The sequence below is a fragment of the Acanthisitta chloris genome, unplaced genomic scaffold (assembly GCF_000695815.1).
Source record: "Acanthisitta chloris isolate BGI_N310 unplaced genomic scaffold, ASM69581v1 scaffold15112, whole genome shotgun sequence".
Taxonomy (NCBI): Eukaryota; Metazoa; Chordata; class Aves; order Passeriformes; family Acanthisittidae; genus Acanthisitta; species Acanthisitta chloris.
In genome coordinates this window covers 26,830-51,107 of record NW_008658982.1, presented here as the reverse complement: position 1 = coordinate 51,107, position 24,278 = coordinate 26,830, and the positions used below count along the sequence as shown (strand labels likewise).

General features: G+C 41.0%; 2 protein-coding genes across 2 annotated transcripts in view; one reads left to right on the top strand and one right to left on the bottom strand.

The window, feature by feature from the left end:
- SLX4IP (SLX4 interacting protein) overlaps window positions 1-8,261 on the top strand; it is a gene marked incomplete at its 5' end in the record, with an annotated part of 33,733 nt that extends 25,472 nt beyond the window's left edge. Inside the window, 2 exons of the mRNA XM_009069225.1 lie at window positions 5,858-5,967; window positions 7,445-8,261. Coding sequence (XP_009067473.1) covers window positions 5,858-5,967; window positions 7,445-8,261 — 927 coding nt within the window. The remainder of the gene's footprint in view (window positions 1-5,857; window positions 5,968-7,444) is intronic.
- Window positions 8,262-16,483: 8,222 nt separating this feature from the next.
- Window positions 16,484-24,278, bottom strand: part of JAG1 (jagged 1) — a 34,186-nt gene continuing 26,391 nt past the window's right edge. The window contains exons 14-26 of the mRNA XM_009069224.1: window positions 23,614-23,778; window positions 22,997-23,110; window positions 22,235-22,348; window positions 22,018-22,131; window positions 21,777-21,893; window positions 21,239-21,266; window positions 21,039-21,124; window positions 20,137-20,250; window positions 19,798-19,907; window positions 19,481-19,717; window positions 19,022-19,153; window positions 18,422-18,572; window positions 16,484-18,056 (exon numbers count right to left, since the gene is read on the bottom strand). Of these exons, the coding sequence (XP_009067472.1) occupies window positions 17,599-18,056; window positions 18,422-18,572; window positions 19,022-19,153; window positions 19,481-19,717; window positions 19,798-19,907; window positions 20,137-20,250; window positions 21,039-21,124; window positions 21,239-21,266; window positions 21,777-21,893; window positions 22,018-22,131; window positions 22,235-22,348; window positions 22,997-23,110; window positions 23,614-23,778 (1,940 nt within the window). The 3' untranslated portion in view covers window positions 16,484-17,598. The remainder of the gene's footprint in view (window positions 18,057-18,421; window positions 18,573-19,021; window positions 19,154-19,480; window positions 19,718-19,797; window positions 19,908-20,136; window positions 20,251-21,038; window positions 21,125-21,238; window positions 21,267-21,776; window positions 21,894-22,017; window positions 22,132-22,234; window positions 22,349-22,996; window positions 23,111-23,613; window positions 23,779-24,278) is intronic.

Sequence of the window (24,278 nt, the reverse complement as noted above, 5' to 3'; positions counted from 1 at the left end):
TGCTCTTTCAGATACTCATGTGACAATTGAGTGGTAGATTCCTTCCGTCATGGTTTGTGTGTAGGAGAAAGCGGTTGAGCTCCACATAAAATTGTTATCTTCTTATTCTACAACAGAACCTTAAAAGTATGAAACATGTGTCTTGCATGCATGTCCTCTTTCATAACTACAGGAGACAGGAGCCTAAAAATTGATGGGAAAAGCTCGCAGAAGATGCAAGCTTTTAATGCGTTGGTTTTCTTTTTAAAAAGTGAAAATTCACCATTAATATGGTTTAGATTTTCCCTCAGTGTCATTGAGAGAAGTTATTTCAGGTGGAAAGCTCTTGTCTATTCCTCTGTTTCTTATCAGTGGACACTTTCTCTGAAGATAGAATCTGAGTCTTGTAGCATCAGTGTATAAAATCAGAATGATTAATAGCTCAATTACTTAGCATTAATTTTAACACTTTTTGCCTTCAAGCAAACGCACACAGCATGTGTCACGTGCTGCTCAGGATGTAAATAAATTGGTTGTCTCAGGAGCAGCTTCTGTGCCTTTAGAAAGTGTGACTGATGTATTTGCTATCTGTGTTACAGATAGGTCTGAATTTCTAAGGAGGCCCCTCTGCAGCTTTAGATTTTTTTATGAAGTCATTAATTTTAACACTTTTTGCCTTCAAGCAAACGCACACAGCATGTGTCACGTGCTGCTCAGGATGTAAATAAATTGGTTGTCTCAGGAGCAGCTTCTGTGCCTTTAGAAAGTGTGACTGATGTATTTGCTATCTGTGTTACAGATAGGTCTGAATTTCTAAGGAGGCCCCTCTGCAGCTTTAGATTTTTTTATGAAGTATCACTTTATTTATGCCATTTATAGGAATATTTCTATTTTCTATTCTCTACTGAGTGTTTAGATGCAAATGTAGAGAGCTCTGAGTTTCTTACATTCAGAATAGTCTGGGATTCCTGCTACATGTAAAATACAAGTAAATCCAACCCAAATGCTTCAAAAGGAAGAAGGCATTTTCCTCATAGAAGTCATGTGCTTTAAACTAATCTGATGATGCTTTGGGGACCTTTGGAATGTTTGGAATTGCCAGAGCTTATGTATTGAGTGAGAAACTTGGGTTCACACCTTGTATTTTGAGAAGGCAGAATGTGTATCACATGGGCTTGTAACAGACTGGGCCAACTCTTGGCCTAAATAGCACAGACCATAAGGTCTCTTGATGAGCAAAAACTTAGATCCATGGTGTCAAACTGAAATTAATTTAGGTAGTAGATAATGGAGACTGTACTGATCCAAGAGTTTGATTTTGTTGTCTGTGCTAGACTTGTGGGTAGGTCGAACAGTTCGTCTCCTTCTCAGAGAGATGCAGTTTGCTCTGGTTATTACATTCTTTTCAAGTTTGAAATTGGAGAATTTTTGAAAACCACCAGCATTCCTTAAAATTACCTATTTCAAAGGAAAGACTAATACTCCACTGTGTAACATGGAATGATCCTTAATGGTTTTTGCTGGAACTTACTGACATTTAGAGTGGGACAGTCCAGTTGAAAATGTAGAGCAATATTCCACAAGTCCAATCAAGGAACTGTATTTCAAGTTGAGAATAGTATCCATTTCTGTACTTGGAAAACTTCTGTGAATGTTTTATGATGTGGTTGGAGTTCATAAGTAGAACTGCCAGGACAGATGCATCACTACATTGGAAATGCAAAAAATTTGCATTGAGAAACTGTGGGAAGCTTTTCATTCATGTGGGATGGGAGAGGGCAGAAGAGGAGACTCAAAGTCCTGTCTCTGTCACTTCCTTATCAGTTAGATTATAGTATTTGGTTCATCCTTCCCTGACAAGCCTCCTCACTTGCTTTAGGAGCCCTTTTTGTTTATCAGATTGGAATGAGCCCTGTCTGACCTCTCTGATCTGCCACTCATCTATTAGGACACCTCTGAAACCTTAAGGGTATGTTTGATGGTTGAGCTCATGATACAGCTTAGAGTGACATGAAGAGAAATCATGCCATTGAAGCTTACATAAAGCTCCCCCAAATAAGTGTTTCTGTCTTCTTCATTTCACTAATTTTAGTTTTATTGTGTGTGCCTGGGATAATACTTTATTATATTTTTATAGTCCCCTCCCATTTGCCACTGTGATAAAAAATTTGATTTCTTAAACCCAGTGATGTTTTCTTTTAAGTATTTTTGATGAGCCAAAGTGATAAATGCATTTTTAAAACTTTTTTTGTGTTTTGTTGTGGGCTTTTTTATTAACTAGGTATGATTTTTAATTATGCCTTAGTGTTACAGAATTGTACAGAAGTATCCTTAGTGTAAATAAGTGTGTGCCACTCAGAACAGTAAGAGACAACTAGAAAATATGACAGCAAAGGAGAGGCAGGACAAGGGTACAGCATTGTTCACTTTGGAAAGTTTTCTTTCAACACAGCATTAGACTGAAAAAACAAATCAGTATTCGTATCAGTGTATTTTCAGGCTGAAAAGGCCAAACATTTTACTCTTCTTTGGAGTAATGAGTTGTAAAGGTTCCTCACAAGTGCCCATACATGACTAGTTCTCTAACAGGTATTTACTGCTGTATTGCTGAATTCAGCTGTCCTGGAGAGAGCTGGAGATGGCAGTCACCACGTTTACATTTTTGAGGGTTTGTTTTTCAATTTGAGTGAGTAGTAAGTTGAGTGAAATAGCAAAAAAAAAAGAATTTTCAATTTGATAAACTTTAAAGGAAGCATATTGTGTGCCTAACAGTCATCTTTCTCTGCAGCTCTGGTAGAGTTTTTTTCCCAAAACATCTCTTTGGATAAGTACTAAGATCTTAAAAATCAGGTTTGGGAAGGCCACTGTTATGAGCAGGTAGGCTGGTAAAATTGTAAGCTTCACTTCTGCAGGCCATTCTCTGCTGAGTTTTAGTGACAAAAAGGAGTGAGCTTACCCTAGGATTTTAAGAGCACATATTTCTAATAGAACTTGGCAGTTCAAGGGCTAGAGAAGCATTTTAATCTTTTGTGCCCACCCAGTCTCTATACAAATGTAAATATGTCTGTCTTTAACAATTTGCCAAGAAATGTGGTTTTAATTTGTTAGCAGCAATCCCGCTCCCTGCAGCTCTTTGAGAGCTGAGTCGCAGGGCTGGCGGTGCTTTGACGTTTTTCTCTGTCATGGTGTCATTGTTTATATGCTGTCTGCTTCTGCTGTCCTCCCTTTTATGCCTGGAATATTTTTCTTTAATTATTTCACTGCCTAAAAGGAATTTGGGATTACTAGACAGGATGAGAGCAGATTAGCTTTTTTTCTTTCTTTAACAAGTCCTGAAGTTCCCATAGGAAATAAATAGTATTCCCAAAACAGAGGGTGGTTGGTCTTTTTTTTTTTTTTTTTTTAATTAACTAAAATTATTAAGTCTAATAAAGAAAATAAAGGAAGTATCACCAATAATGGCTGAGTGTCTTAGTAGTATATGGTGTGCCCATTGTTGTTATTTATGACTCTCTCTGCCTTCTATTGTGGACTTATTCCAGCCTTAGGGAGTTTACATCACTTCTAATAGCAAAAGGCTCTCTGGTTCCCACAGAGTCTTTCAAAGACTGACTCATATGCCTTATGTTAATTGTTCAGCTCTCAAAATACAGCACTTACAGGGTGTGGTTCCGAGGGGAAAATCTACTGTACTTAGAGGGCATGTTCAGAAGTGTTTCACATATAAATCATTTTGATTTTTAATTTTTTTTGATGCCTTAACCCTTTTCTGTCACTGTTTTGTGTGATAAGTTATTTGAAAACAAAACAAAAGGTCGATGATAGTGTAGGGAGGGAATGTGTTAGCCCTTCAACTCCAGAGCATTAACTGCAGTCTGACTCAGCTCAGAAGTGACAGCTTTGCCTCTCTCCAGGGTCTGCTCTTCACACCCTGGCACCACCATATGCTCCAGGCATCGATCCTGCACAGTTCATAATCACATGCAAGTTAGGACTGAGGTTTATTGCTTATCTGCAGTAGTGAGTACATGTGGACAGGAATTGTCCCCACTCCTCCCCTGGATTTTGTACCAAGTGTTTCCCACATCTAGGAGAATTGCCTTAGTGGGCTGGTGATCCTGTCATGGTTGGCTGTGCTGAGGTCTAAAGAAGGTTTAACAAAATTAATCTTACCAGTTACCATACAGCAGAAACTTAAATGCTTCTGCTTGAGCTCCGGCTCTCTGGCTAAGTATGAGTGCTCTCCAGCTGCTTTGATGCAGGATGATTGTGCAAGATCCTTCAGTCCAAGTTATGTGACTGTTACTGGGAATCAGCATAGTTTCTCCAGACTTTGCAGTCTGTGTCTTCTCTTAAAATTAGCAAAACTCTTGAATATCTTAATAATATTTGTGTCTTTAATAGTTTACAAAGTATGAAAGCATATTTAGTCAAATTAGGGGAATCTACTTCTAACAAGAATAGAAGCAGCAATTAATCCCTGAGATTAAACTAGTTAAACTTGATTTCTGAGGCTGAAATCACATTGCACATATGTCCCATGTGTTTTCTGCCTGCTGTAAACACAGTGGTTGCACCATTAGTGGACAGAACTTGCTGCATCTCTCAATACACACACAGAGATGTGTCATTTGCCTCTGACAGAAAGGCTCAGAACAGCTGTAGCTTTCTTAAGTGCCAAAATGGCTTTATTTCTTTGCCTGACTACACTTCTTCTGCTTACAAAACAGGAAGCTGCTTTCACTGGCTATTTCTTCTGGAAAGAGCATGGAGGTTTCCCCTCCACTCTTCTAAAGCAGAAATAAGAATGGGCAGGGCTTATTCTTCCCTAAGTGACAGGTTCCTGAGGGGTTTTTGAGGAAAGGGTCATGTACAGGCTTTGGCCTTGTGCCTCCACAGGCTTTCTCTATGTTCCTCAGTTTCTCGTACCACCTGGTTCCACTGTGTTCCCTTTGTGGCATGAAGCAAGGAATGGGATCAATAAGCACTCACTGCATTTGCTGAGCCCAAATTAGAGGAGCATCATGCAGGCTGATGGAGAATAGTGCCGCTAGAGACAAGGGGATGCACAAAGCATCTTCTCTTCTTGACTTTACCACTTTTTTTCCCCCTCTCCTCCATAGCCTCAGAGATAATACTTTTTTGGAGTATGTGGTAGTTAGTGAAGTCAGCAAATGGCTCTTCTGTGATTGAGATGGTTTAATTGTGAAAGGAAATGCTCACAGCTTGAAGAAAAAGAGCATTTTCCTTCCCTCCTGCTCACCCCAATCTCATATAATATAAAACCACAGTGCTGCTGTTAGCTGAGACCAGAAAGAAATCCCCTGTTGTCCTCTAGTAGCCAACCACTACAAGCTGTAAGCATTTAAATGTTAGAATTAAAAGTTTTAACCCTTGCCTTCTTCAGTGAGCAAATAACACTCTATATTTTCTTGCAAGTATGGAAAATTATGGGAATTCTTCTGAGAATAAGTGTATAGACCACTGCGCCAGTCAGTCTCTTCAGAAAAAAAACTGACAAACATGCTCCTGTCTGCAAGAGAGATTCCTGGCATTTGTCACAGTTTGAGCCACAAAGATGTCAAATATTTGCCAACAGTTTCCTCAGATGGTTTGGAAAGCTCCAGCCTTTACATTGCTGTCTTGTTTGTTTGTGGTAAATTTTAGCATATGAAATATGTTGGTTGGGAGTCTGAAAGGGGAGGGAACTGACTAGACTCCCAAATATTAAAAGATTAAAAATAATTGTTTCTCCTAGACTGCTCAGATCAAAATAATAAAGAACAGCTGTAAGTCTTAGTATTAGAAATTGAGTTTTCTGTTGAATAGTTATATCATGATGTGTCATGTTTGAAACCTGTGTTTTCTTTTGGAGCAGAAGGAAGAAATTTCCAAAGGGACATCTGAATATTTTACTGAACCTGCTGAGAGCAAGAAGCTTCAGATTAGTCTGAATGAACAAATAAAGCAAGACATCCTGAAAAAAATGTATGTCATCATTCTTTCTAAGCTTTTACGTTTATAATTGGTAAAATTTGGGTTAATAGAATCTAATCTATGTAAGAAAATTTCAAATAACATAAACTACTTTACAAAAGAGTACTAAGAGACTACTACTCTAGTGTGGATAAGCAGAGAAAATGATCATTGTTGTTTTTACAGCATGGAGAAAGCCATTACAACCCACATAGATATCTCACATAGTGCTAGGCAGAATCAAAACAGGCTGTTTTTGCCTTGAATGAAGCTCTGAGCCAAAATAAATACGTGATGCTTGAATATGGTGAAAACCACTTGGCAAATATGTATTATTTTTTTTGGTTCATTTTGAGAATCTGGATCATTGGTCGCAATTAAAAGTGTCCCTGATGTAGTGGGTGGGGAGGGTGAGCTGATCAGCTGAACATGTCACTGGTCCTCTGTGGTACCAGGATGCCATCCTGGCTTGTGCAAGCTGCCAGAAGCCCAAATCACCTGTGAAATCAGGGATTTGCTGTGAACCCTGGCAACTTCTGTTTTACCCATGCTGTCTCATCTGTGTTGTCTTTAGAAATGAGATGAGATGTGGAGGTGTGCCAGCTCTACCTACTTTACCTACAAGCCCTCTTTGCAAAGAGTTAGGTAGGCTGACCTGGGAACTGCTGGGCATCAGCAGAGCAGCAGAAAGCAGTCTCAGCTTGGGGTGATGTGTAGTAACATTTTTAGACTCGAAATGCAGCTTTAGTGCTTGGGCATAAAGTTGATCTTAAAGCCTGTGTGAAATGTGGATTTGTAGGTAACACACTACTGAGGAGTGTTTACGTACTGACACTCTATCAGGTCCCTTGTGATCCCATTTTCCTGTATAATTCCTTTTAGAATATCATCTACTTGCATTACTTATCCCTCTCAGATGAATGGGCTTGATACTAGATGAGTAGTGGTTAACTTTAAAGCAATGCTTTGAAATGTCCTGGGAAAAATTCCAGAGGAACATTCTAAAACAGAGATTAGAAACTCTCACCCAGAGACACACTCACTGCCTCTCCCTGCCTGCCCCCTCTGTCCTGCAGATATACATTATGCATGTGAATATATGGGAATGGTTTGAAATCATTTAAGCACTTATGAAATACTATTTTATCAGCCAGTTTGAGAAGGAATTCAATATACTTTATGCCATGTTGACCTTTAACATCTGTAATGAATCCAGTTCTGCCTCTTGGAATAGAATGTGAACTTGCTCCTTCATGGCTTAGTCATTAATAAATAGGGTTCTCCCCTAGTGCAGTGGAAAATCAGATGGATAACACTTGATATTAGCCACACTAGACAAACATTGCTGCTTGTCAAGATGATATACAGGGATTTTTTCCATGTTCAGAAGGAGGGTGGCCCTGGTGGTGGTTCAGAGTTTGTAAGACTGGCAGATTGAGGCAGTAACGATTTTTTTTTAATTTAAAAACCAAATTCCTTTTTATTGCAGTGTGAAAAGGACAAAACCAAGGAAAAGTAGCACAAGCAAACCTCAAATCAGCAAGGACTCCAAGAAAGTGTATCTTGGCTCGGTGGACTTGCAGGCAGAGAACAGAAAGAACGACTGTCAGACTTCTCTCAGTCCTCAGTCTGATGTGAAACGTAGGAGTCCAGGCCTGCTGAAGGACTGCACAAATACAGCTGAGAGCAGCTTGAAGCTTCCTGTTTTAGGGCTGGAAAATTATGTTAATCAGAGACAGCCAGATGATGTTAGCAGCCAGCAAAAACCTCACTCTCTGGAGCAGTTGGAGGCGAGTCTTCTGAGTGAGAATCCTGTTTGCAGCTCTGAGTCAGCACTGCTGGGTCCAAAACAAAGGCAAAAAGTGACCAAAACACAGGCTCAAGTAAAGAGCTGTGCTTCAGAGGAAAAGTTAGAGCACTTCAATAAAGTGTCCTCTGAAAGGACTCCTTTAATTTCTAGCTCTACAGACATGAGTAAGTGCAATGTGTATTGTTTGGGTCCATTCCTGGAGGAGAAGACCCTCCTTAATTCCAGGTTGTTTCCTGAGCAAGGCACAACAAAGACCGTGGCAGACAAGAAGTCACTAACTCTGAGAAAAAAACCCTCCCAGCCTCTTTCTCTGAGTAACAGTATAGAGCAGATGAGCCAAAATGAGCCAAGCACAGCCACTGAAGCATTGCCTGTGATGCCATCATCTTGTCTAGAGCTGCAGTCTGTGTCTTCAGAGAAACCTACCCGAAAAAGAAAAAAAGAAGTTGAAAATGGTCTGGGGAAGTTAAAACTGAGAAGGCTTAAGAAGTCGTAAAATCTGAAATATTTCCTTCATGCCATGGGTGCTCAGCCAGATTTGTGCGTAAGCAAAAAGTAGGAAGAAATTCAAAATACAAAGTCAAAATTAGATAAGACATTTTCAGAAAATTTAGTTAACTGAGTATCTTAGTCATTTGGAACTGTAATGAAGATAATCCTTTAAGTCTTTGGGAATTAGATATTAATATTGCATGAACCAGTGTCACATTTATAGAAAGAAAAATCCCTTCTAATAGTTACAAAGCAAAATTCTAGATCTATGTATGTTTTAGTGCTATTAAAGAGTCTCATCAGCTGGTGACAGCAGAAGTTAGAGCCTTTGTTGTGATCTGTTAGCAGCTGCGGTTACTCAGTTTTTTCCTTGTTTCTGAACACATAGTTTATTTTAGTAAAAATTAATCTTCTCTCTCTCTCTGTTAGAAAGTTCATGGTTTATTCACATGATCTTTACAACCTCCTCAGTGAGGTTTCAAAATAACTATGGTTTCTGCTTGTGCAGTTTTGATATGAACATTTTTTTCTAGCCCATGTTGTGGATACAAGTGATCATGCATTCAGTCTTTCGAAAAATGAAGGTTGGTTTTATATATTTAGTTTTATATATTTACACCTGGGTGTGCAAACATTGCTGTTGGGTGAATTTCATACATAAACATACAGACATGTCTTCATGCATTCATGTTTCCAAATCAGACCTTGCTTGTGTGCATGGGCAACACTGTTTTTCATGTGTTAGTGATAGCCAAGTTAGTTCTTATTTTAAGGTGGAGGCAATTTTTGATTGCACAGTGCTTTTCCATACTGCTTTTGTAACTTATATGCTAATGAGATAAGGAAATGGAACTTTTAATTTCATCCTTATCTTTTTTAAATGTGTAAAATAAATTTGTAAGTCATTTTCTTTCAGCATTCTCTTAAAATCAGTGTGAGCACAGACACTGAGTCAACAGTGTGCCCTGGCAGCCAGGAGACTCCTCCGTGTCCTGGGGTGCATGAGGCACAGCATTGCCAGAAGGTGAGGGAGGGGATTGTCCTGCTCTGCTCTGCACTGGTGCAGTCTCACCTTGAGTCCTGGGAGCAGTTTTGGGTGCCACAGTGTAAGAAGGATATGAGGCTGTCAAGATGAGGGGCCTTGAGGGGAAGCCACATGAGGAGCGGCTGAGGTCACTTGTTCTGTTCAGCCTGGAGAAGAGGAGACTGAGGGGAGATCTCACAGCAGTGTACAGCCTCCTCACAAGGGTCCGTGGAATGGCAGGAACTGATCTCTGCTCGCTGGTGACAAGTGATAGGACATGAGGGTGGAAATTTAGGTTAGATATTTAGATATATTTAATGGTTCTTCACCCAGAGGGTGCTTCCCCCCCAGGGAAGCAATCACAGCACCAACCCTGGTACAGTTCCAGAAGCATTTGGACAATGCTCTCAGGCACATGGTATGATTCCTGGGACTCACCTGTGCAGTGCCAGGAGCTGGACTTGGATGATCCTAGTGGGTCCCTTCCAACTCAGGATATTCTATGATTTTATGTGAAGCAATGTAGAAAAATCTCACTGACATTTCCTTATGACTGTTAATATCCTCCTTGAGGTTAGATGATGATTCACATCCATAAGCATTAGAGTTGGTGGTAGCAGAGGTCATGATGAGAGTTTAACAGCTTGGCAGTTCACAGCAAGGGACTGTTGATTGTACAACTTCCTTCTGCTAGAAATCATTTCTGCACTTGCTGTGAATGAAAAGGTTCTGCATGGGTCTAGAGAACATGTTCTCTTTTTTCTTTCAGCCTGTTTGTGTAATGTTTCTTAGTGCTTTGCGGTCAGGTTGCTAATCCTTACCCAGTTTGAGGCTCTCCTAAAAGGTCTTTCCTAGTAACAGCAAAACTGAGGCTGGAAAAAACCAACTGGTTTGGAGGAAGAAAAGCCTAATGTTTACTGTTGTCTTTTGTATGGACTGGAGATACTGGGCCAGGAAGAGAGTAAAAAACACCTTTTCGATGGACATTAAAGATGTTTAATGAAGTATTTATCAGAAAAATAAGAGTGACTCTAATAATTTGATAGTTTATATTAAAGTCTTAGCATAGGTGACTCAAGTATGAGAAACCAGAGGGCAGCCACATATTGTTTATATCATCTCATGCTGTTATTATAGTTAGTTTAACCTTATACAATTTACTTTTAATCTTACCTGAATAACATTCCTGCCTGCACCCTTACAAATGAATGTCGTACATGTATAGGGGGCTTGGGTAAATTAAATCATTGCCTGTGTAACTAAGAATACTTGATTCTTCCTTTAGGGTGTTTTGTTATGTTACTTAAAATGCGGTTTTCCACTGCCTCACTGATGCCTGAGAATATCCTCCTTTTAAAACAGTGATAGTACGATAGTAAGAGATGTAAGGCTACATCCACTGAAGGTGTTAGAGCCTAGAGGGTCAGAACAAAGGCAAGTGGACTTTCTCACAAGTGCATAGTTGCATCATTCCACTGTCCTTATGACTTGTTAGGTTCTAGGGTCTCTGGATCTGTGTATTTAGAGTTTCGTTACTTCAAAAGGTTGTCTTGAGTTGTCTCAGAAATGCAATTTTCAGGGAAAAAGCTTTGAATTTGTGGTCATTTCTGGATTTTTAGATGGTGTTGCTGCTGAAAACTGTTCTTTTTCTTTCTTTTGTCTGTGCAGCAGGACTATTATATGAGCTCCCCGTTTGCAAACCTGATGGGTACCTTCGGTGGCGCTGGGACACTCAGGCTCTGTCATTACCTTATGTCTCACTTATCTCTGTACTTTAAACCCAAGGTCCTCTTCTCAGTCTTTGCATTTATCACCAATCCACCTGCACCCAGATGACTGGCAGAGGTGTGGTCTGGCATGCTCTTGAGCCACAAACCTGATTTCTTAATTCAAGTTTGGGGCAGGGGGGAAAGCTGGGGTAAAATTGGCAATTTGCAAGTCTTGGCTGTGCCTTGCTATTTCCAAATTGCCCCTGAGCAGCATTAGCATACCTTTCTGTTAAAAGTAATGAATATTTAAGGATCTGTTCTGAAACTTGCCATTGAAACACAGCAACAATGTCTTTGGTTCATTTTTTTTATCCCAAACCAGCAGCTTTAGGGGTTTTTTGTTTTTAATGAATCATCTGGTTCATTTGGTCTGTGCTGTTTGCTGATAGTGAAACAGTCTTTTCCTAGTGAAACTCTTTCTAATGTGTACAGACAATCATTTCCATTATTCTTTGCATCAAAGGAGTTAAAAATATTTGTTTCATGAACTTCTGTGTTTAAACACATGAAAAGCTACATCAGCCTTTTACATAATCATGTATAAAGAGGAAGCAGCTGATGTAAAATCTCCCCTGCCCGGTGTTGTTTGGTAGGAAGGTTTTACTATCCCAAGAGTTACTGTGAGTACTGAGTTTTGTGTTAGTTGTGGTGGTACCTGCCAGGTAAGAACCCAAACTTTCCTTGCTACAGAAGGTGCTGACCAAGTGAGGTGTTAAGTATCCTTGCAAAGGCATTTATTTGGTCAGTGTGAACTTCCTTCCCTCTTGCCACTCTGTGTGTGGGTCGCACTGGCTGAGATTTAACTGACATTTTATATCATCATCATCTCATTGGCTTTTGACTGGAAAATGGATTCTTTCTAAATTAATAAACCAGGAAATATTTTTTCCAATTGCAGTTGGAATAAGATGTAAAATACAGACTTTCACAGATTGCATGTTATGAGAAATTGTCTCCTTGGCTATATCAGCACCTGATAAAAGGTTTTGTTTCCTGTTAAAACAGACTGCAGCGAACAGACAGTATCAAGTCTTTGCCAGCAGTGAGAAGTGTGGGTTGCCTCAGAAATTAGCTTTAATAAAAGGCACTCCTCACCCCTTTGCTTTGTGTTTTTTCCTTCTCTAATAAGCATTAACTCTCCTCCACTAGCCTGTGCAGAGTAGATGATGTCTGGGGGAACGGCAGTGCACGGAGCCTTTCATCAGAGCGATATCAGAGTGCTCAGCAGCTGAGCCTGGAGGGAGGGGAATGTGCTTGTTCTGACAGCTGGGACAGCACTGAAGGAAGCAGTTTTTCAAGGTAAAGCAATGCTGGTTAGGGAACTCATACTTCAAGTTCTTTCATCAACTCATTCAAGTGTTTTTGCCCACCTTTTTTTTCCCCCAGATAATGAAAATGAAACCTGGTAGTGCCTGATCTTGTCCTTTCCATAATGGCAATGAGGTGACATTTTTAGATGGGGACTTGTTTGTTTGGTGTTAGCTTGTGCTGAGAAATCCTAAAAAAGATGCAAAAATGATGTAGTGTCACAGAGCATTTCAGCTGTAACCTGGAAATTGTCCAGGGAGTAAACCACAGCTGTCCTACCTCCTTTACTATCCACTTACATTATTCCAGAGCTGGGAATCGGTTCCTGTGAAAGCTGACAGTGCACCTTTTGTGAATGAGGATTTCAGTGATTTGCTCCCAATCTGTCCAAGTAAAATTCTTTAGTACAATAGTAGGAATTGGTTCTCTCCAATAGCTCCACAACTACTTTACTTGCTGCCATAATAATTACATTTTTATTTATGCATCAGGTCTTTAAAGAGAAATGTCTTGAGCTCTAATTCTAGAGCTGGGCATGCCCCTTTTTAACATTAATATGATCTCATAGTGCTAGAATGAAAGGAATAGAGATTTATTTCTCCACCCTCTAGAGAAACTGGTTGAAACAATTTGCACATCACAAAGAAAGCACCCGCTGGCAGATATGGGCTGGAACTCCAGTCTGACGCCCTGTCTGATCCCACTGCTGCCCCAGTGAAGGGAAGCCAGATACTGAACCATATAGACCCTGCACCCCTTGCCTCCTCTTCCCCCCCAGAAACTGGAGTTACTCATTGCATGGCTATTTTAGTGTTTTTCCTCTTTTAGGAGCAATCACTAGCCTTTGCAAAGCAAACTCTGTGTGCAGTGGTGAACAGGAATCACAATGGCCACTGCTGTCAGTGCTGAAAAAAGAGGAAGCCAAAACTTTCTTAAATATACTTCAATATTGTTGCTCCCTTTAGGAGGGGAGGGGGAGCTTACGCAATCACTTCTGTCTTCTTGGGAGGAAAAGGCTGAATTTGGTACTTCCCTTGTCAGAACTTCTTATCTTTGCATACACTCCTAAAAACATGAAGGCTCTGCCTTGTGACTCTGCAGATGGCAGGGCAGTGCCTTGGGTCCCAAAGAGCCAAGGAGGCAGGGCTGGAGTCAGCCTGAGGGCTGGCAGATAAGGAGCAGAATCAGGCAGTCTTCAAGGAGCAACAGAGAGCATAACTTTGTACCTTTTCTGGCTTGGTAGGGAGCTGGTTAATGACATTAACTCTTGCTGTGCAGGTGTATCAGCTGGTGTGAGAACAGGTGGAGTGTCTGCGGAAAGGAAAATGCCTTTATCAGCAAAATGGCTTGAAGATGCAGGTCTCGAGTTTAGGCCCCAAAGTGGTTCATGTTACTGCCTTGTGAGGCTTCAGGTGTACCAGTGCTTGCTGGCTGCCCTTGGCTCCTGTCAGCAGTGTAGAGGGAGCTGGTGTTTCCCTGGTGGCATGACTATATTAGTATTAAGGCTGATGTAATGTGCACCATCAGCACCTTTCCCTCTCTGTGAGATGGGCCCTTTCCATGCAGAGGTGCAGAGCTTTGATGTGGCCGTGTTAGCTCAAGCTGCACCAAACCCAGATGGGGCATGTTCAATTAGCTGTAGGTAGAGCAAAGCTGAGAGTGCTAAGGGGACATTTTATTTTATGATTTTATTTTCTCCTATGTTCAACTGGCAGCTCAGGAAGCACATATTTTTCAGTTCTTAGATGAAGAAGGATCCAAAGAACAAACACACATAGCAGCAGGAAACTTCTCCTGACTAAACAGAATGAATCTTTCCCAAGTAGTAAAATGGCAAAGTATGATTTCCACAAAAATAAATGTGCCTTGGTGTTTTAACAGGGAAGCCTTTAACTTCATGTTTCTATTTACTTTCGTGGCAACGGGAGCCACTTGATAGAGCAGCCCCCAGTTTGGTGGTGGATTTGGGCTTTGGAGGACTGGGTTTATGTTACATTCACCAGTGTAAGTCAAGCTACCACTGAAATGTGAGCATTATTTATAAAAATATCATTATGGCAATTGCATAGAATTCTCTTCCCTCCTCTGTACAACTTGCATTGGTCTAATTTTATAACACCATGAGGTAGAGATGAAATTAGCTCTATGGGAAAACCAGGTTGTGTGTGGAGGAGCTCTGCAGTAACAAAACCTCTGCACAGTCCCTACAGTACTTTAGAGCACAGGGAAGGCTGGAAATAAATGAATGAATATTGTGCTCCAGGCTTTGACATGTTTTGGATCTTGAGGAACCCAAGGCTTTGCTTTCACCAAGTCTTCAGAGACCTAAACAGCTTTGCCACTATATTAACTGATTAAGTCCGTAATTAGAATTTGCCTCAGTAGGTTTTGAAGAAGCCTGACAAATACATATTCCCAGGAATAACAAATGCCCTATTTTTAAAAATTAATTTCTGCTTAATTCAAATGGCTCAAATTCCTGCAAATTCAGGTATGTTTCAGCCATTTGGAAGAGGGAGGTAGTTTCTGTGTCATTGAATTTGAGACCCATGTGAAAAGGAGACATGAGGAGCATGGTTAATTCAGCATTAAAAGTACAGGAAAGCATTCAGGGAACAGCCTTGCTTTGTACTTCAGAGGCAGGTGGAAGATTCTATTATCTCTAAGTGGCTTTTTTGCTTTATTGCAGATTTAGAAGTCAGGGAACAAAGGGAAATAAATACTCATGGGATTTGTTTGATGAGGAATTATTGAAGTGGTCAGATGAAGCTAATCCTGTTGACTTTGCATTCTGCAGGCAGCAAACTGATGAGGCTCCAGTACTCACATTATGTGGCGTGTGATTGTGGAGACGAAGAGCCTTACCCCTGGCAAGGCAGTGTAGCCACGGTGGAAGTCTCCTTCTAAAGTGAATTTAAAGCAGAAAGTAACACTAATTAGATTTTATCAAATTTTTTAGACAGCTGGAAAGAAGGTATAGAACAGAGTATGTCTTACTCTCATATTAGTGTTCACTGTATTCCTATCACAGCAATCGTTACACAAAGTATCTGTTTATTTGCTACAAACAAATGGCCAAACCCTGCAGTGGGTTGGTTTAACTATTTTTCAATGAATTTGTTACAGAGATAATTGTTTCTTCAGCTTTGCACTAGCCCCTTACCAACACAAGGTTGCAGCTTCATCATGATGATCGGAGCAGCCATCAGTCAGCTTCCTTCTGCCTCCCCAGGCATCCCCTTCGAGGTGGGAAGGGTGGTGTTAGCTCAGTGTTCAAAGCCGTCGTGTTGAATAGGAGTTTATTTTATGCTTTCCAAAGCGCTTTTTGCCCATCAGAAATCAGCAGGATCTATGGATCCCTTCCCATCCAGGTCAGCAGTTTGGATCTTGCCTAGCTACTCAGATTTGGTTACTATCTGGGGGTAGCTCATTGGCCTATGCAGAGTAAACTCATTGCACAATTCCAGTCACACCATCATCCTCTTAGGAGTACACGGAGGGACATTAGCCAAGAGCCAGGGAGAACAAGGGACATGGTGCTTTCAAACCCCTTCAATCCCATTGGGAGCCAGAGGGGAATGTGCAATCACCTAACAAAAATCTGACTCCACCGAAGGCAGGGGCAGGTCTTGGAAACCTGCAGCAGCACCTGCCCCTGGTTTTGCACAAGTGCCTGTTTGGGAGCACCTCCAAGCTCAATAATCTCCACGCTCTTTTATGTTTTCATACAAAAAATTTAATAAATATTACTTTTCAAGATTTATTGCCAGGAACAACACATCAAAGATGCATTTTCATATAACACTAATATCACAATACAAGGTATCTTCATGATCTCAATGGTTAACCACCGAGATGACTATGTTTATAAGCCTTTTGATCTTAAACATGGTAATAGCACTTTGATTTCCTCACTTGTTAAGGCGGGCAGTGTAATCTATGGCAAACCTACACAGTGATCTTACTGGACATTCTACTGTTCAAGTATTCAACAACTAGCTTATTAGAATACTCCCTAAATGCAGTAGATTACAAAAAAAAGTCAAATCTACAAGTGGTTCAGTATTACATATTCATGGTGAGAAAAAAAATAATTAGAATTTACAAAATAAGATTGCTGTGTTTCCAACTTCACGCGCTAATTTGATAGTTTTAATTACATGCAACCACTCACATTTCATCTACATAAAGTAATAGCTCAGTTTTGTTCCCTTAAACTGCTTCTTAGCAGATTATCTGCCTGTCACTCGGTTTTCAAGTCTTAAGCAGCAAAAAAAATTTTCTAGTCTAATTCTCTAAACTGCCTCAGTCAGTACTTACAAATAGTCTTAAAGTGATACTATGGAAGGTGTTTCAAACATTTGACATTGTACAAAAACCAGCATCAAGGCATGAAAGCCCATCCTATTAAAAATAAACTATTTTAGAACACCTTAGTTTTGGCATATAGGCAACATGTAACAAGAAAATAAATTCAAAATAGAGAAGCCACGAGCTTACAATGCTATCAAAAACCTTCAACTCTAAACACATACATATAAATAAAAAGGAATGATATTTTAAGGCTCTTGATTATTAAGTTAATAAATCAAATATACACAGTGATTAATAAAAAAAGAATTATTTACATATCTATACAAACTTCTATTTTTGACACATTTTCCTCTTTAAATTCTTCATTTACCAGCAACTGCTGACAAGTTCCCCCCACCCACGCCCAACAAAAATACAATAAAAAAATAAATAATAAACTTATTTTTGATAGTTGCTGTGGTTCCGAGCTGCAAAGGCACTTTCAAATACAGAACTAGTTGTACGTCACCATAAAACCAATATACAAAAAACTCAAATTCAATAAATAAAAATAAAATGTATTATTCTAAAGAAACTGTAGAAATCGGAACATCTGGCAGAAAAAAAATTAACACTAAGGAAGAGTAATAAGGCTACGTAATACCTTCTGGAACGTTTCCGTGATGGATCAGCTGCAGCTGAATTTACAGGAGGGCACTTTTGACTAGTTTTGCATAGATGTGAAATGCAGCACTTGGTATTCCAGCCAACCACAGCAACTATCATTGCCAGTGTAAGCCAGCTTGTCCAAACTTAAATTAACACAGGGATTCTAAGTAAATAATAGCCTTAGACTCAAATATTACACAACAGTTTAAGAACTACAAGCTCTTGAGTGCCTTTATAATGATACTTAAAGGCCCTGCATGGCAGCACCCCACCGTCTGCTATACGATGTACTCCATCCGATTTAGGCTTTGTGCACTTTCCAAGTCTCTGTTGTCCTGTTTATTTGTCCAGTTTGGGTGTTTGGTAGGGGTGCTGTTAGGGGGCTTTTCATCTCTGTCTACCAAAGTGTACGCTGGCTGCTTGGCGAATCGGGCCTTCTGCTGGTGTTTGTCCATATCATCTTCCTCCACCTCAGAGTTGTGTGTCCTTATTTTGGCGATTTTGGAGTTTTTGTTCTCATAGTCTTTAATGGGGACAGTGTTTGCTCCATGTTTCTCAATGGGGTTTTTGATCTGATTTAGCTGCTCCCTCACATTGTTGGTGGTGTTGTCGTCGGAGGCCGTGTGAGTGTGGCTGCTCTGCTTTCTGCGCTTTCGGATGCACCAATAGAACACAGTTACCAGGCAACAGATCCAGGCCACTGTCAGGACCGAGCTCAGTAATGGCACCAGGAAATCTGGAAGAGACAGGAGAGCAGTTAGCCCTACTGCGAACCAAGGGGGCAGCTCCAGGCTTTCTGCAAAGAAAACCTCAGTTCTGAAGCCTTGTTTTATCACTTCTCCAGAGGAGCACAAAAGAGTTGCAGCCCTTTTACCAGGTTAGGCTGCTGGTTTGGAATTTTTGGAATGTTTTGGTTGTTCGATTATTTTAAAGGAAAAAGAGCCTGGTGCAAAGCCTCTGCATTGTCCCCAAGTAGCAGGGCCAAGAGCAGACATTCCAGACTTGCTACACATCTCCGAAGTGAGGAAAGCCTCAGCCCCTTTGAACGGCTGTTCTAGTCGGGACACGTGTGTGAGGGTTTGGAGACCAGGAGCAGCTCACCTGTTCTGCTCTTCACCGGCCGTCGCTGCACTCTGACTTCCGCAACTGCAGCAATGAGGGTGTTGTTCCCGTCACGCTTACTGACGAGGTCGATAATCTTATCTGTGATGCCTTTGATTGGGTTTTCATCTTCCCCAGTATCTTCTGCAGACTGCAGGAGAAGGCACACAATTAACACCCAATGCCAGATCAGATGCACGGGGGAAACTGCTATTTATAAACTTTCACAGTCAGTTAAGGCTCTCAGTACTTTTAATATATTTAAAAAACCAAAAAGGTGGCTATGGGCACAAATTAACAATGCAGAACTTTTGTCACCATCCTTAAAAAGACCAATGCCTGTCCCCCCAAGAGCAGTGGTCATTGAGTATAATAGAAATATTTTACTCCCCCTATTTCAGTTGCCCCCAGATAGCAGCTTTCAGGTATGTACATGTAACCAGGATTCCTTCCCCATTCTTAAAGAGAATCAGAATGGAAACTAAACCACAAGAAGTGCTGACAAAGCCAGGAATTAAGATTTTGATGAAATGCATATGTTACACACATATCCAAGCAATTAACTACTAAGATATTTAAAAATATTCCAGGAATACTTACAATGGCAACATGGATTTCATTATTTGCCAAGTGGGAAGGCTCACAGGTAATATAAATGGAATATTCAACAGAAACATTCTTCAGAATATTCAGATTCCTCAGTTCACTGCAAACATGCTCTGTGGTAAGGCCCTGAAGGACACAGAAAAGGTGTTTGGTTTTTTCAAATACATATGCACATGAACACAGATATAAGATTTGGTTGGCTGGGGGTTTTTTGCCCTAAAGTGAGAGTTCTCAAGGGAAAAGGAGGTGGAATTCCCTCCAAACCAGCTTTTGTTCTTCTCTAGACACAAAAACATTTAGGGTAGAAGGCTGTATTAATCCTTCTCTGCTTTCTGTCTTCTTTGATATTAAGGCACTGTTGGCTTTTACTGGACTTTTCCCTTGTAAAAGTCATTCCCTGCTCTGGGAAGACAGCCCACATGTGCCACAGCACTGTGAACTGCTGCTACTTACTGTGGCCATCATGTCTTTGTTAAAGGTGAAGGTGATGTTGGCACAGTTGTCTTGGTAGTAAGAATCTGAGTTGCATTTGGTCCTCACAGGCTGCTGATTGGAAGGCCAACATTCCCCCACGGCAGCACATGGGTGAGTGAAGCAGTGGTCCTCCCTCACAGGGACACAAGTGTGGCCAACAGGGCACTCAGTGTGACCTTTGCCATGCAGGACACAAGGCCGAGGGCCACACCAAATCTAGGAGAGAATAAATCTTGGTAAGTATCCACTGGTTACAGGAAAAACACAGTACAACCCAAACCACAGCACAGCTGTACCTTAGAACAGGTGACTTTTCCATTCTGACACTGACAGGTATTGCAGTCATCATCCCACTTAGCCTCGTGTGGCATTACTCGAACACTGGTAATGCAAGGCCTTCCTGTAACTGAAGAGTGAACAGAGGTATAGCTTAAAATAGGAAAAAAAGTGAAAAAAACCCTTTCCTAAATTCATCTAAATTTATCACTGTTTGTTTCCTCAATAAAGACACTTGCTTTAAAACAACAGATAACACCCCCCAAAAACAACTCTGTACTACCACAAACCCATCAACATGCAATTAATTATACAGATCTTGCTACAAGTATTAGGTCCAGCTTTGCCATCTGGAATACCTTCTTGGCATCCTGGACCACTGCGACCTGGTGGGCAAATGCAACGGTATCCATTAATTTCATCTACACACGTAGCTCCAAAGGCACAGGGTGAGGACTGGCATTCGTTGATATCTATGATAGGAAGGAGACAAAATAAAATAGTTACTCCATAGTATCCTTTTATTTTGTCAGAAAAAGTAAACATGGAGATATGCCCACTGGAGCTTTACGTTCACTTTCTAGTGTCTGCTGGGAGATTCCTGTTAGCAGCACTGGTATCACCTCAGAGCAAGTCCTTTGATGTTGCTGCTGTGTGGCACTAGCAAAGATCAAAACCTGACCCCTGTGGCTACTTCAGCTTTCCAATGGCAAGGACACATTCCTCCTCACACAGACACACTTCCTCTCCTCCAACAGTGTTGTCCCCTACTAGATTCTTAAGTGATGACAATATTAAACCCCTTCCCAGCTGTATTACTGCTGTGAGACTTCCATTTTCATGGCTGTTATTAAAAAAAGTGTTAGTGTCCTCCTGCCTGTAATTATTATTAAATTACAGGGAAGTGCATACATCACCTCAGGGCTTGGAGGTGGATTATTAATTGACAAGGTTTTTGGCTGGCACACTTTCATCACCAGCAGAAGCCTGGGCCACACAAACGCATTAATTGGGAAGACTATCCCAATAAAGGGCATTTTGCCCACTCAGCTGAACCAAGATGTTTCAGCTCCAGCTGAATTACTTTAAATTTCTTTCATTCTCAGTGCAATTCCTGCCCTCCCCACATCTGCTATGGATGGAGAAGACACAGGACATCTATCACACATCTGATCTACCACTTAACTCAATTAAGATGATTGTCTCACAACAAGATTGAAGTGAGACAAAAATACAGGCAGAGTGCCATCAGGACACTTACTGATCCTGCAGTCGGGCCCTGCGAAGCCTGGAGCACACTCACAGCGATACCAGTTCTCTCCATCCACACAAGTGCCACTATTGTAACTGTAAAAAAAAATTTAAAAAAAGTCATTACAGACATCAAAAACCTTCTACAGATGCAAATAAACCAGAATTGTAAAACAACAAAGAAACAAAGGATAAACACAGCAAACTCACCAAGGATGAGGACTGCAGTCGTTTGTGTCTGCAAAGCAAAGACAGTGTTGAATGTGCAGGATTTGGCTAATGTACCTCTAATGGCAGTAAAGAATGATCAAACCTCCCTTAATAATGCCCAAGATATACTTAGCTCAACTTTTATAAAAATATGCTGAAATTCTCTACTAAATTGATTCCAGGCTTCTACCACAAAATTTGTTAACTACATTGTGGAACACATGTACACAGGAAGAGATCCTTGTAAAGAATCTAACGGGGGGGGCAGGGGGGGGAAGTGGAAGCAGACAGAGCTGCTCTGAAAAAGAATGCAGGAGAAAACAAGACATCTGTCTCCACTTAGCTCATTTGCAACTTTCTCATGCCCAGGTCAAGGCTCTATCACAAAAAGTCATTAAAAACAAAGATTCAGGTGATGCTAAAGCCTACATCAAACAAGCTTTCCCTTCTGGTTTCAATCTTGACTCCAAGGGCGACAGGATGAGCTCATGTTCTCATCATGCAACACTCTGGAAAAGTTCAAGCAGAGCTGACTTACTCTGGGTACACGTGGGTCCTTCCCAGCCCTCCTTGCAGACACAAGTGAAAGAATCCCCACTGACTACACAGGTACCACCGTTGTGACAGGGGTTTGGCAGGCAGCTGCTGTTCCTCGCTGGAACAGAAACAAGAGTTGCCGCTAAGGTATTAGAGAGCCATTAAATCCAAGCCAAGAGGAAAAACTGAGCTCACAGATTCAGTGCTGCATCTGCTTCTTGGCAATTATGCAGGGTATTTACCTATGTTACAAGTGGCTCCTTCCCACCCTGCAGGACACATGCACTTGAAAGTGTCGCCTTCGTCATAACATGTTCCTCCATTGTTGCATGTCGCCTCGTCACACTGGCTGTCACCTGTGAAAAGCCCAGACTGTCCTTAATACTGGTGCTCTCAATGCAACAAGTTCAAGCAGCCTATCAGAGCATGCCTGATATGTTTTGGAAATGCTGAACTTACGGGAGTGGCAAGTTTTTCCTTTCCACCCATTTTTACATTCACAGAAAAAGTCGTTGACCAAGTCTCGGCAAGTTCCTCCATTGTGGCAAGGGTTTTTACTGCAGTCATTAATATCTAGAGATGGCAAGGAGAGAAAACAGGCTCAGCAGTGTTTACACAAGTGACAAACACTTAATGCTTGAAAGGAGCATGACCCAGCCCTAATTTTGGCCTGTGTTTCAATCGTGGATGAAACACTTAAGTCAGTATTTTAAAGCTTTAAGCGCTGTCACAGAGCTGAAGACTACTTCACCACATTCTTCCAGTTTGCTTTCATTTTGTTTGTCATCTTGTTTCAGTAAACACACAGTGAAAAGGCCTATTACATAAACTACCCTGTTAATCAGGGAATGGGAGCTGAGTGCCTGCTCCTCCTCTGCTCCCCAGACTGACAAAATACAGGTGTGATATGCAGACAGGCCATTCCTAAAGTGGTGTGTACTAATGCAGAGGGTTTCTCCCTGAAAGTTAGCCAAAGGGTAAAGCAGGAAATTTAGCACTGAGAGAACCAGGTTCAACTCCCAGTCTGGCTTTGTAACTTGGGTTTAGTTCCAATATGAAAGCCTGGGACTTGGTGGAAAGAAAAGGACACCTTGTTCTCTTTGGCCTTTGAGGCAGAGTTTATGTTGAATTGGCATTGGTCACTTTTGTCTTCAAGACAGCCATTCCTTCCTGATGTCTTCCCAAGAGATCTTTCTTTGTGCTCAAGAACGGGTAACTTACTCGTTTCACAGTATGTTCCTTCCCATCCATCACTGCAAATACATTTGTAGGAGTTGATGCCATCGATGCAAGTGCCACCATTTTTACAGGGGTTGCTCTCGCAGTCATTGATATCTGCAGCAGTTTGGAGGAGAAAAAAAGAGGAAAAATAAATCAAATTAGAAGCACAGCTACTAGAAGTCATCATCCTACCACAGACTGGTGCTACTTCCATTCCTAAGACCCTTTGGAGAGGAAAGGTTGTAAGCAAGGTGAGAAATGGGTGAAAAACTGCACAAAGTGATGAACTTGTCACTCAGCAATTACAATTAAAAACAACAACAAAAATCATGAGTCCTTAAGATCCACATTAAACCCCACTATTAACTCCCTCAGACCTTGTATACATAAGGTTTTAAAAACAGAATTAAAGGCCAGAGGGTTCATTACTGCCAACTTTCCCTAAGGCCTAGCAAGTTCCAGTCTGCCTCCCCCATGCGGGATATGAAAACTTAAAGCAGTTCCAAGCTTCACTGCAGCACAATAAAGAAATCTTCAAGCAATGTGAGAGGGAAAAATGGAATCCTTTTCCAAAACAAGGGGGGGAATCAGTGAAATATATTATCTTTAGCTCTTACTCTCATGACAATAGGTGCCAGTGAATCCTTTGTTGCATTCACAGGTGAATTTTCCACCTGCTTGGCTCTTGCACTTTCCATGAGGACCACAGACGTTTGAAGAGATGTAGCGAACTCCTTCGGGTGTGCTGTTAGAAGCCACTGCCACAGTGCAGCTGTCAATTACTGAAGAAAAGCAGAGACCCACATGAAGATTGCCTATTCCACCTGATTTCTTAAGCTAAGAGCAATATTTTAATTTATAGTGATGGATGTTTAGAAGACATGTATCAGAGTCATTTAGGCTGGGAAAGACCTTTAGGACCATTGAGTCCAACAATAAACCTAATACTGCCAAATACGTTTGCTGCTCTAAATAAAAGGACTGTGCCAACTGTGCATAAAAATCACAGCATCTTATCTGATGATTGCTGGATCACGTCCACGGCCTGGAATAAATGCAGCAGGCTGTTTGCTACCTGTGGTTTCTGTCCACACTGACATCATGTTGTCCTTCAACAGCTGATATTTACAAATATGACACATCATCTCATACAAATAGAAGCCTAAGGCAGAGGGCAAAATTCAGCCTCTTTATACAAGAACTACTCCAGTGACTCCACTGTTGGAGCTGCATTAGGGCTCCAGCAAGGGGAGGGGCAGGAACTACTGCCAGACATTCCCAT